The 12,931-nt window shown below is 42.8% G+C and overlaps 1 protein-coding gene across 3 annotated transcripts in view; it reads left to right on the top strand.

Annotated features, from left to right (window-relative positions):
* LOC110498037 (serine/threonine-protein kinase D3) overlaps nt 1–12,931 on the top strand; it is a 68,632-nt gene that overhangs the window by 39,695 nt on the left and 16,006 nt on the right. For all 3 annotated transcript variants that reach the window (XM_021574579.3, XM_021574581.3, XM_036954957.2), the window contains exons 4-9: nt 5,660–5,791; nt 8,305–8,468; nt 9,232–9,421; nt 9,557–9,634; nt 9,735–9,915; nt 10,151–10,352. In XM_021574579.3, coding sequence (XP_021430254.2) covers nt 5,660–5,791; nt 8,305–8,468; nt 9,232–9,421; nt 9,557–9,634; nt 9,735–9,915; nt 10,151–10,352 — 947 coding nt within the window. The remainder of the gene's footprint in view (nt 1–5,659; nt 5,792–8,304; nt 8,469–9,231; nt 9,422–9,556; nt 9,635–9,734; nt 9,916–10,150; nt 10,353–12,931) is intronic.

Below are 12,931 nucleotides of genomic sequence, written 5' to 3'. Positions count from 1 at the left end.
TCTGATGGACACTTGTGATGCCTGATTAGTCAAAAATGAAAACAAACAGACATCACATTGATGTCAGGCCTGCTGCTTGTGAAAAACTCTTTATTGGCTCAATCTTCTATGGTGTTTGATGCAAAACATCTCAACAACCATTTCATAAAGTTGAGGCCGTTAATAGGCTGTGCGTTTTTTTCCTCGATGTGTTTGAAAAGCCCATGAATGCCTTCTTTCATGTATTTTTTTTTGCCAGGGAGCTATGACCAGTGTGGTGGCATGTGACTTTCTTGAGTTCTTTTTACGCTTTGAAGTTCGACTCACGCCCGAGTTCATTAGCAACTAAATTAATCTATATAGCTAGTTAATGAAATATATATTATTCATATGGAGGTGCTGTGTGTCCATATGCATCATTTTAACATGGAAATCAACAGTGCTGCTTTTTAAGCTTGGACCTTTAGATTTGACAGTCCAAGGACCTGCAGTAGAAAGTCATAAGGTGATCTGTGGAGGTCCCACTATCGCTCATCTGTGTTCCTCCCCGCAGCCATCTGTTTTGCTCTCCCTTTCTTCCTGGTGTCTCTTTCTCTCTCTTATCTTCCAAAGAATGTTCTCTCTTCCAGGTATTTGGGGATTGTCAGTAAAGTTAATTTTATTCCCTAAGTGGATAGATGTCACATTTGTTGTTCAGAGCTGCATCTCGTCATGGCAACAGCTACTGAGAATGTCCCTGGTGTATCCTTCATTGAATACTTGTATGTCAACTTGGTCTTATTGTAAACCTGGATCAGAAAAAACACCCACTGAAACACAAAAACACACACAAATAATTTGTGACATTACACAGGGTTTTCCACCTACATTCTGGCGTAAAAGATTATGATTCCCTTGTTGGTCAATGGGAAAACCACAACAGCATAAATGATTGCAAAAGAACTGTGAGAAAGAGATTGATCTCTTTTCTCTCCAGTGCTGGGGGGGATGCAGTCACACAGGTTTGGTAGCGAATAGCGATCTCTTATTCACATCTTGGATGAGTCACTCCTGTGAACTAACTGTCCCTTCCAAGAATGACCTCACTCATATACCTCCAACACAAACCACAGCAGCAGATGGAGAAAAGTTCCCTGAGTAATGGCTGGGCCTACCTTGTGTTTCAGTCCAGATAGGAAACAAACCAAACCATACTATGAACTAGCTTATTAAAGAGCATCATTATCATGGGATGTGGTCTTCTCTGGTCCTGTTCTGTTGAAAGAGACGGTCTGTCTCAGTGGTCTTTAGTGTGCTCTGTAATGCCATACCACTCTGAAACAGGTGATGTTGTAGACAACCTTGTAGCCTGTTGTTAGTTTCTGCTGTACCGCCTCCTACTGTAAGTAGCTGTTATAGCACTGAGCTGTTAATGGGATGTTATAGCACTGAGCTGTTAATGGGATGTTATAGCACTGAGCTGTTAATGGGATGTTATAGCACTGAGCTGTTAATGGGATGTTATAGCACTGAGCTGTTAATGGGATGTTATAGCACTGAGCTGTTAATGGGATGTTATCGCACTGAGATGTTAATGGGATGTTATAGCACTGAGCTGTTAATGGGATGTTATAGCACTGAGATGTTATAGCACTGAGATGTTATAGCACTGAGCCCTAGTGAGAGAAACCACAACCTCGGAACAGAACAGCTTTCCCCTCCAGCATCTCTTACTGTACATAACTGCCTGTTCTAAGTTACTTCCCAGGTCAGACTCTGATATGGATGCATTCTATGTGAACAGTTTGTTCCCTAGATCTGAGTTATAGTTTGTTTTATGCACACAGACATACCAATAACACAAGTGCTGATGGTCCAGTAAATCATCTGACTATTATCGGCTGACAAAACAGCATAAAATTCCTTTACATTACAGTGTACACCCAGGGATCTTTTTTAACAAACTAACGCAGTGGTACATTTTTTGCGATAGCGCTATAGGTCCAGGGCTGTCAGAAATATTTTTGCTGTTTTGACTTCAAGAATAATGGGCGCAGTAGCTGGCGGTGGCGCGAAAAGGCTGGGTTTTGATGAATAAACAGTGTCTCCTCACTGGCCAATCAGAACATGCTCCTTGGCTAAATATGTGGTTGCTTCAAGTTGCGTATTTATGGTATTTTATGTACTGCGTTGTCATCAATTCCAGTGTAGTCCATAATAGCCTAGTTTGGTAAATAAAATAACTAAAAGCATACAGAAACAAAATAACATGTAGGCCTATCCCATCTCTGCTAAATATGTTGAACATGTTTTCAGTCCACATTGTTTGAAGTAAATGCTTGGTTTCAATATGGAAATATATTGTTAAACATAGCATTTACACTGATATAGGGGCTAGCATACTGTAAATTGCATTATGGTTGAGCCATGGATATGCCAAACATTGTCAATAAGCAAGATTAAATTCACTATTGATAAAGCCTAAAATGAGAGTGAATAATTCTAATCGAAACAACTAGTTTAAAATAGGCTGTCTAAATACAGTTACAGGCGCCATCATTTCTCCCTGTAGGCATATACAGTGCCTTGCGAAAGTATTCGGCCCCCTTGAACTTTGCGACCTTTTGCCACATTTCAGGCTTCAAACATAAAGTATAAAACTGTATTTTTTTGTGAAGAATCAACAACAAGTGGGACACAATCATGAAGTGGAACAACATTTATTGGATATTTCAAACTTTTTTAACAAATCAAAAACTGAAAAATTGGGCGTGCAAAATTATTCAGCCCCTTTACTTTCAGTGCAGCAAACTCTCTCCAGAAGTTCAGTGAGGATCTCTGAATGATCCAATGTTGACCTAAATGACTAATGATGATAAATACAATCCACCTGTGTGTAATCAAGTCTCCGTATAAATGCACCTGCACTGTGATAGTCTCAGAGGTCCGTTAAAAGCGCAGAGAGCATCATGAAGAACAAGGAACACACCAGGCAGGTCCGAGATACTGTTGTGAAGAAGTTTAAAGCCGGATTTGGATACAAAAAGATTTCCCAAGCTTTAAACATCCCAAGGAGCACTGTGCAAGTGATAATATTGAAATGGAAGGAGTATCAGACCACTGCAAATCTACCAAGACCTGGCCGTCCCTCTAAACTTTCAGCTCATACAAGGAGAAGACTGATCAGAGATGCAGCCAAGAGGCCCATGATCACTCTGGATGAACTGCAGAGATCTACAGCTGAGGTGGGAGACTCTGTCCATAGGACAACAATCAGTCGTATATTGCACAAATCTGGCCTTTATGGAAGAGTGGCAAGAAGAAAGCCATTTCTTAAAGATATCCATAAAAAGTGTTGTTTAAAGTTTGCCACAAGCCACCTGGGAGACACACCAAACATGTGGAAGAAGGTGCTCTGGTCAGATGAAACCAAAATTGAACTTTTTGGCAACAATGCAAAACATTATGTTTGGCATAAAAGCAACACAGCTCATCACCCTGAACACACCATCCCCACTGTCAAACATGGTGGTGGCAGCATCATGGTTTGGGTCTGCTTTTCTTCAGCAGGGACAGGGAAGATGGTTCAAATTGATGGGAAGATGGATGGAGCCAAATACAGGACCATTCTGGAAGAAAACCTGATGGAGTCTGCAAAAGACCTGAGACTGGGACGGAGATTTGTCTTCCAACAAGACAATGATCCAAAACATAAAGCAAAATCTACAATGGAATGGTTCAAAAATAAACATATCCAAGTGTTAGAATGGCCAAGTCAAAGTCCAGACCTGAATCCATTCGAGAATCTGTGGAAAGAACTGAAAACTGCTGTTCACAAATGCTCTCCATCCAACCTCACTGAGCTCGAGCTGTTTTGCAAGGAGGAATGGGAAAAAATGTCAGTCTCTCGATGTGCAAAACTGATAGAGACATACCCCAAGCGACTTACAGCTGTAATCGCAGCAAAAGGTGGCGCTACAAAGTATTAACTTAAGGGGGCTGAATAATTTTGCACGCCCAATTTTTCAGTTTTTGATTTGTTAAAAAAGTTTGAAATATCCAATAAATGTTGTTCCATTTCATGATTGTGTCCCACTTGTTGTTGATTCTTCACAAAAAAATACAGTTTTATATCTTTATGTTTGAAGCCTGAAATGTGGCAAAAGGTCGCAAAGTTCAAGGGGGCCAAATACTTTCGCAAGGCACTGTAATATTAAGGCAACGCAGACAATGGAGGGTTTTACGCACATCCACACTTTTCACAGAATCTGAAAAAGAGAATATTAAGATCATGTCCCAAATACAGTATAATGTTTAAAAAACGTAATGGAACCATCTTACAGATGGCATTCACACTTCTCCAGAAATAGCAGACGGCTCCTAAATTCCATTGCATGTGAGCTGGTTCTTAATCAAATTAAACGAAAAATAAGCAATCCGTTTTTTTAAAACAACAATACATTTGTAAATAGCTTGGTCAGAAGCTATGGAACAAGAGAGGATATGTGTTTTTTGTACCTGTAACCCTCGTAGTTATAAACGTAAAAAACAAAAGGTTTTTCTCATTTGGGTCTCATTTAATTAAAAATCAACCAAGTAGAGACCTATTGCCTCCCCTGCCTCAATGAAGGCTGTTTTTTTGTTTGCCAAGTAGCCAAGCCTATCAATGAAGGTTTTGGCTCGTGAGACTGCTTTGAAATAAATCTTAATCAACAAAGCTTTATTAAAAGATCAAGTTTGGGAGCAGTCACTCCTCTCTTGTTTATTTTTTTAACTAGCTCAAGGGCACTGTGCGTCACGGCTGGATAGGTTGTGCTCCCGCTCACAAAATCCATGCTATTACCAACCGTGTTACCGCTAAGACCTGCTTTTCGTTGTTCTTAAAGGACACACCTCAAATGTTGCCACTCCGCCCACATCAGTGCAAGCGAGCTGATATTAGACAGGTACATTTCTGAACCTGGTGAATGGGGTGGAAAACACAAGAGCGGCAGTTTTTACATGCTGAAGTTGAAAACAAGTGAGCGTTTAGCACTTGTGCAGTTGTCGCGGCAGGCAAAAATGGAGCCCGAAACCTCTTAACTATACGGACAATAAAAGGCCATTCTAAATGTGCAGTTTTGTTACACAACACAATGCCACAGACGTCTCAAGTTTTGAGGGAGCATGCAATTGGCATGCTGAATGCAGGGATGTCCACCAAAGCTGTTGCCAGATCATTTAATGTTAATTTATCTACCATAAGCCACCTCCAATGTCATTTTAGAGAATTTGGCAGTATGTCCAACCGGCCTCACAGCCGCAGACCAAGTGTAACCATGCCAGCCCAGGACCTCCACATCCAGCTTCTTCACCTGCGGCATCATATGGGATCGTCTGTAATAAATCCCTTTTGTGGATAAAACCCATTCTGATTAGCTGGGGCTGGCTCCCCATCCATGGCTGCACCCCTGCCCAGTCATGTTAAATCCATATATTAGGGCCTAATGAATGTATTTCAATTGACTGACTTCCTTATATGAACTGTAACTCAGCAAAATCTTTGAAGTTGTTGCATTTATATTTTTGTTAAGTTTAATTTTGATTTCATTTTTTTGTAATTCCCATTATTTGGTTTCAGGGTTTTTGTGTTTGAAGTTTATTTGTTTTGCTTTAGTTTTGTTTGCCATGTTCTTGTTTTTAAGTTGTGTCTGAATTGCAGCTTTAGCCACAGTAGAGGACTTCCAGATCCGCCCCCATGCCCTCTATGTCCACTCATACAAAGCCCCCACCTTCTGTGACTACTGTGGGGAGATGCTATGGGGCCTCGTCCGGCAGGGGCTCAAATGTGAAGGTAAGCACACAAACACACACACACACACACACACACACACACACACACACACACACACACACACACATCAAGCTCTCTCTCACATCAAGGCTGGGGTGCACTGTGAACCGAAAGCCAAGGTGTCAAATGTTTACCCGACTCGTACACTCATACACACACAAATCGAGCATGCCCTTCTCTTGGTCCAATCTGAGAGGTACATTAAGGCTGGTAGCGCTGTGCAGCAGTAAGCCTCAGTGGAGTGTATGACTTCCTCTCATTACTAAAGAAGGTCTTTGAAGAGATGGCCGGCCTGGCCTGTTTGAATTGAGCCCAGTGTGCTGATGCCAAGCGTTGGACTCAGCCTTCAAAGGCTCTTTAGAAAGCATGTGCTGCTGCTCTACTCTAACCCTCTCTGATGGATCCAGCCTGTCCCTCAGTACAACACAACCTGCCCCAGGGCCAGCCGGGACAGGAATGCAACAGGCGCTCCAATAGGATGAAAGATTTGGACTGGTATACCTAGTCAAATTGCAATTAAATGTGGAATTGTGGAATGTAGAATTGCATGTGATTTGTGATTATTGGATCAGATCTATTTTATTCCATGCTATGTCTTTGAAAAGCATTTGAAGCTTTCTATGAGGAAGGATGAGATCAAATGACTGCATGTAGAGCCCTCATGTGGACGTTTAAGAGAATGAAGCTGCTGGGTAGAATCAAAGTAGTGCTTTCCTACCGTATTCATTGACTTAGTTTCCTTCCTAAGACGTGTTAATATATCTCAAGATGTCATCACAAATATGTCTTAATACATGTCTTAAGATGTCTCAAGATGGCTGGGTATGAAATGTTGCTGAGTATCAAGCCCAACGCTGACATCCAAAGTCTGTTTGTTTGTTACATACAGTCGTGGCCAAATGTTTTGAGAATGACACAAATATTAATTTCCTCAAAGTTTGCTGCTTCAGTGTCTATATATATTTTTGTCAGATGTTACTATGGAATACTGAATTATAATTACAAGCATTTCATAAGTGTCAAAGGCTTTTATTGACAATTACATGAAGTTGATGCAGAGTCAATATTTGCAGTGTTGACCCTTCTTTTTCAAGACCTCTGCAATCCGCCTTGGCATGCTGTCAATTAACTTCTGGGCCACATCCTGACTGAAGGCAGCCCATTCTTGCATAATCAATGCTTGGGAGTTTGTCAGAATTTGTGGGTTTTTGTTTGTCCACTCGCCTCTTGAGGATTGACCACAAGTTCTCAATGGGATTAAGGTCTGGGGAGTTTCCTGGCCATGGACCTAAAATACCGATGTTTTGTTCCCCAAGCCAATTAGTTATCACTTTTGCCTTATGGCAAGGGGCTCCATCATGCTGGAAAAGGCATTATTCGTTACCAAACTGATCCTGGATGGTTGGGAGAAGTTGCTCTCGGAGGATGTGTTGGTACCCTTCTTTATTAATTGGTGTGTTCTTAGGCAAAATTGTGAGTGAGCCCACTTCCTTGGCTGAGAAGCAACCCCACACATGAATGGTCTCAGGATGCTTTACTGTTGGTATGACACAGGACTCTGATGGTGGCGCTCACCTTATCTTCTCTGGACAAGATTTTCTCCGGATGCCCCAAACAATCGGAAAGGGGATTCATCAGAGAAAATGACTTTACCCCAGTCCTCAGCAGTCCAATCCCTGTACATTTAGCAGAATATCAGTCTGTCCCTGATGTTTTTCATGGAGAGAAGTGGCTTTGTTGCTGCCCTTCTTGACACTAGGCCATCCTCCAAAAGTCTTCGCCTCACTGTGCGTGCAGATGCACTCACACCTGCCTGCTGCCATTCCTGAGCAAGCTCTGTACTGGTGGTGCCCCGATCCCGCAACTGAATCAACTTTAGGATACGGTCCTGGCGCTTGCTGGACTTTCTTGGGCGCCCTGAAGCCTTCTTCACAACAATTGAACCGCTCTCCTTGAAGTTCTTCATGATCCGATAAATGGTTGATTTCGGTGCAATCTTACTGGCAGCAATATCCTTGCCTGTGAATCCCTTTTTGTGCAAAGCAATGATGACGGCACATGTTTCCTTGCAGGTAACCATGGTTGACAGAGGAAGAACAATGATTCCAAACACCACCCTCATTTTGAAGCTTCCAGTCTGTTATTTAAACTCGATCAGCATGACAGAGTGATCTCCAGCCTCGTCAATACTCACACCTATGTTAACGAGAGAATCACTGACATGATGTCAGCTGGTCCTTTTGTGGCAGGGCTGAAATGCAGTGGAAATGTTCTTTTGAGATTCAGTTCAGTTGCATGGCAAAGAGGGACTTTGCAATTCATCTGATCACTCTTCATAACATTCTGGAGTATATGCAAATTGCCATCATACAAACTGAGGCAGTAGACTTTGTGAAAATTAATATTTGTGTCATTCTCAAAACCTTTGGCCACCACTGTATAGCCTGTACTGTACAATATGTGTTTTGTTCTTCATGTGTAATTAGTGACCACTGTGTCCTGTGTACTTCCAGGTTGTGGGCTGAACTACCACAAGCGCTGCGCCTTTAAGATACCCAACAACTGCAGTGGGGTGAGGAAGAGACGTCTGTCCAACGTGTCCCTGCCGGGCTCTTCGCTCTCAGTCCCCCGGCCCCTCCCCGGTCCCACTGAACATGCGGTGGTATTCCCGGAGGAGGTAAGACCTGTGCTTCCATTGGTGTAGAGAGATGTTCTGTGGTAAAGATACATTCTGCACAATACAAAGAGCTTTAAGACCCTGTGAAAGTGGCTATGTAAACACAATCCCTTATAAAGTTACACCCAAGCACAGTTCATTGCTTGCAAGGCGGCAACGTTGTCCGTCTACGCCCCTTGTGAAAGTACCATAGGATTTTAATTTTCAGTACAGTTACTAACCAGTTCTATGTGATTGGCTTAAAATTTTGTTCACTTTTGACGGAATCTAACTGTCATTCCGATTGAGACATATTTGTCAGTTGGCAGTAAATTAACTACAAGGTCATGCCTTGTTGTTTCTTAACAATTGTCTATGTTTGTCAGCCAAATCTATTGGAGTATCTTACTATCTTGATGTGAAACACCACAAAGACGCAGCAAATTGAATTGGATTAACTGGATGGTATGATGGCCTCCCCTAAGCGTGTGAAACGTGTTTGTTTGAAGTTAGCTGGATGGAATATTCTCCTTGGTGACCAACGCTTATGAAAGGTCCATGAAAATACAATTAGGCCAATTAAATTAAACCCTTGTCAATTCTAGCCCATGTTTGTGTATTTGGTCCTTTTTGGTCCCTCCATCCCTCATCTTCTTCCCTATTTTGCTATCTCCTTCCTTCCCTGGTTTATTTTATCTCTCCCTCACTCCCACTGGCTACAAATCTCTCCATCCCTACATTCTGTGGTTACCACACTTGCTCCATCTGCCTCTCCCTGCAACAGCGCTGCCACCAGGAGGCAGGGAAGAGGATCCTGTCGTGGAGTGGCCGGCCCATCTGGATGGAGAAGATGGTGCTGGGGCGAGTCAAGGTGCCTCACACCTTCGCCATCCACACCTACACGCGGCCAACCATCTGCCAGTACTGCAAACGCCTGCTCAAGGGCCTCTTCCGCCAGGGCATGCAGTGCAAAGGTGAGGTGCCACCTCCCTTCCTCGCAGTTTGTCTGTATGTCTCTATGTCCATATCGGCCTAGACCTCTTTACCTTTCTCCCTCTAGAGTTCCATGTTGTGTCATTAAATCCATGTTTTCTGTACTTTCTTTTCAGATTGTAAATTCAATTGCCATAAGCGGTGTGCATCAAAGGTACCAAGAGACTGCTTGGGCGAGGTTTCCTTCAATGGAGGTAGTTTCTGCTGTCCTATTTTCACATTCCATGTCCATTTATCATGGTAAGATGTAACTGAGGGACATACTCATATTTGTGTGATCGTGTGTGTCCACAGAGCCTGCCAGCCCAGGGCCTGACTCTGACAGTACCATGGAGGTGGACAGTAGTGATGTGGAGAGCACTAGAGGACTACTGGATGACTCTGACGAACCTTCAACCCCAGACGACAAGATGTTCTATATGGACTCTCCTTTTCTGGACCGCGAGAAGGACGAGGAGCCCATCAAGACCATCAGGTATTATAAAGCAAGACACCTTACATTACTGGGACATATTTAAGCTAACTTGGAGTTTAACTTATGTAATAGTTGTGTAAAAATAGACCATGTAGTTATCAAACAGGTCTGCGTCAATGGACCTTCTTCCTTGCCATTGTTGCTTCTGCTTGCTCTTCTCACACTCAGGCCCGGGTTTCTGCTAAGCACTTTGTGACAAATGTTTTCATAAAAAGTGCTGTGTGTGTGTCCCCAGCCCATCCACCAGCAGCAACATCCCTCTGATGCGGGTGGTCCAGTCCATCAAACAGACCAAGAGGAGGAGCTCCACCATGGTGAGGGAGGGCTGGATGGTCCACTACACCAGCAGAGACAACCTGAGGAAGAGACACTACTGGAGGTTGGACACCAAGAGCCTCAGCCTGTTTCAGAACGACACTGGAGCCAAGTTCTATAAGGTGAGAGAGCAACACCACATATCATCTATTACCTGACAGAGGCAGATGCATGGCAGAATGAAATGGGCACCAGAGTCTGCATTTACATTGATGTCACAGAACAACGTAAACAGATCAGTAATTCTCAATCTTTACACTGTCTAAAACCAAATGGTTTCAACCAAACGCTGACAATAAAACACAGTTATATATATATATATAAATGTGTTTTATTGTCTTGGGTGTATAGTGTGTTAAAAGGGCCTGCCCAATGTAATGGTGTATGTAATGGTGTGACTAAGAATGGGGGCTGCTGTGTCGCAACTGTAAACTACAGTTGGCCATTAATACACAGAGAAATTCCCCCAGCCTGCCTCCTGTGGTTTCACAGGCAGTACACTGACATTTCTCCAAAGTCGCAGAGTGAAAGTTTTTTTTCTAGGGCCACGTTGTCATCAGCAGTATTTGTATCTGAAAATGTTATGGGTTTTTGCTGGGGAAATCTGCCTGAAAGGGACGTCCAACACATACAGTGGGGCAAAAAAGTATTTAGTCAGCCACCAATTGTGCAAGTTCTCCCACTTAAAAAGATGAGAGAGGCCTGTAATTTTCATCATAGGTACACTTCAACTATGACAGACAAAATTAGATGAAAAAATCCAGAAAATCACATTGTAGAATTTTTAATGAATTTATTTGCAAATTATGGTGGGAAATAAGTATTTGGTCACCTACAAACAAGCAAGATTTCTGGCTCTCACAGACCTGTAACTTCTTCTTTAAGAGGCTCCTCTGTCCTCCACTCATTACCTGTATTAATGGCACCTGTTTGAACTTGTTATCAGTATAAAAGACACCTGTCCACAACCTCAAACAGTCACACTACAAACTCCACTATGGCCAAGACCAAAGAGCTGTCAAAGGATACCAGAAACAAAATTGTAGACCTACACCAGGCTGGGAAGACTGAATCTGCAATAGGTAAGCAGCTTGGTTTGAAGAAATCAACTGTGGGAGCAATTATTAGGAAATGGAAGACATACAAGACCACTGATAATCTCCCTCGATCTGGGGCTCCACGCAAGATCTCACCCCGTGGGGTCAAAATGATCACAAGAACGGTGAGCAAAAATCCCAGAACCACACGGGGGGACCTAGTGAATGACCTGCAGTGAGCTGGGACCAAAGTAACAAAGCCTACCATCAGTAACACACTACGCCGCCAGGGACTCAAATCCTGCAGTGCCAGAAGTGTCCCCCTGCTTAAGCCAGTACATGTCCAGGCCCGTCTGAAGTTCGCTAGAGAGCATTTGGATGATCCAGAAGAAGATTGGGAGAATGTCATATGGTCAGATGAAACCAAAATATTTAGTTATATTTTGGTAAAAACTCAACTCGTCATGTTTGGAGGACAAAGAATGCTGAGTTGCATCCAAAGAACACCATACCTACTGTGAAGCATGGGGGTGGAAACATCATGCTTTGGGGCTGTTTTTCTGCAAAGGGACCAGGATGACTGATCCGTGTAAAGGAAAGAATGAATGGGGCCATGTATCGTGAGATTTTGAGTGAAAACCTTCCATCAGCAAGGACATTGAAGATGAAACGTGGCTGGGTCTTTCAGCATGACAATGATCCCAAACACACCGCCCGGGCAACGAAGGAGTGGCTTCGTAAGAAGCATTTCAAGGTCCTGGAGTGGCCTAGCCAGTCTCCAGATCTCAACCCCAGAGAAAATCTTTGGAGGGAGTTGAAAGTCTGTGTTACCCAGCAACAGCCCCAAAACATCACTGCTCTAGAGGAGATCTGCATGGAGGAATGGGCCAAAATACTAGCAACAGTGTGTGAAAACCTTGTGAAGACTTACAGAAAACGTTTGACCTCTGTCATTGCCAACAAAGGGTATATAACAAAGTATTGAGATAAACATTTGTTATTGACCAAATACTTATTTTCCACCATAATTTGCAAATAAATTCATTAAAAATCCTACAATGTGATTTCTTCTCATTTTGTCTGTCATAGTTGAAGTGTACCTGAAATTACAGGCCTCTCTCATTTTTTTAAGTGGGAGAACTTGCACAATTGGTGGCTGACTAAATATTTTTTTGCCCCACTGTATATACAATACATATTGTAACAAGTTGCATCACTCATAACAGATATGCTCTTTCAAATGTCTTACCATACCTTCACCATAAACTTTTGTTGTCAAGTTTGAATAGATTTGATTCATGCATTTTGACATTGATTTCCAAATGCTATATCTCCAGCTTCAGAGAGTGTGTGACAGTTCCATGGTGACACCAGTGGCGTAGCTGTGTAATTAGACACTTGGCACTAAGGCAGCCAGGCAGTCCTTGTTCCCTCTGTGTAAAGGCTTCCACATGTTCCGTACAGTCTTGCCTCTGTGAGCCTGTCCCGTGTGGGTGTGTTACTCTGACGCCTCCCCTGATTGTGGTGAGAGATGTGACGCAGCTGGAGGGTGTTTATGGTGCTATGGTTTCTAACAACTTTTGTTTTGTGAGATGTAGCACATTCAGTGTGTGTGTGCGTGAGAGAGAGAGAGAGAGAAAGTGTGTGTATGTGTAGGTAGACAC

The sequence above is a fragment of the Oncorhynchus mykiss genome, chromosome 19, assembly GCF_057628025.1.
Source record: "Oncorhynchus mykiss isolate SJ-2025 chromosome 19, ASM5762802v1, whole genome shotgun sequence".
Classification (NCBI taxonomy): domain Eukaryota; kingdom Metazoa; phylum Chordata; class Actinopteri; order Salmoniformes; family Salmonidae; genus Oncorhynchus; species Oncorhynchus mykiss.
The sequence above is the reverse complement of the archived record's forward strand: the minus strand, read 5'-3'. Positions and strand labels throughout refer to the sequence as shown.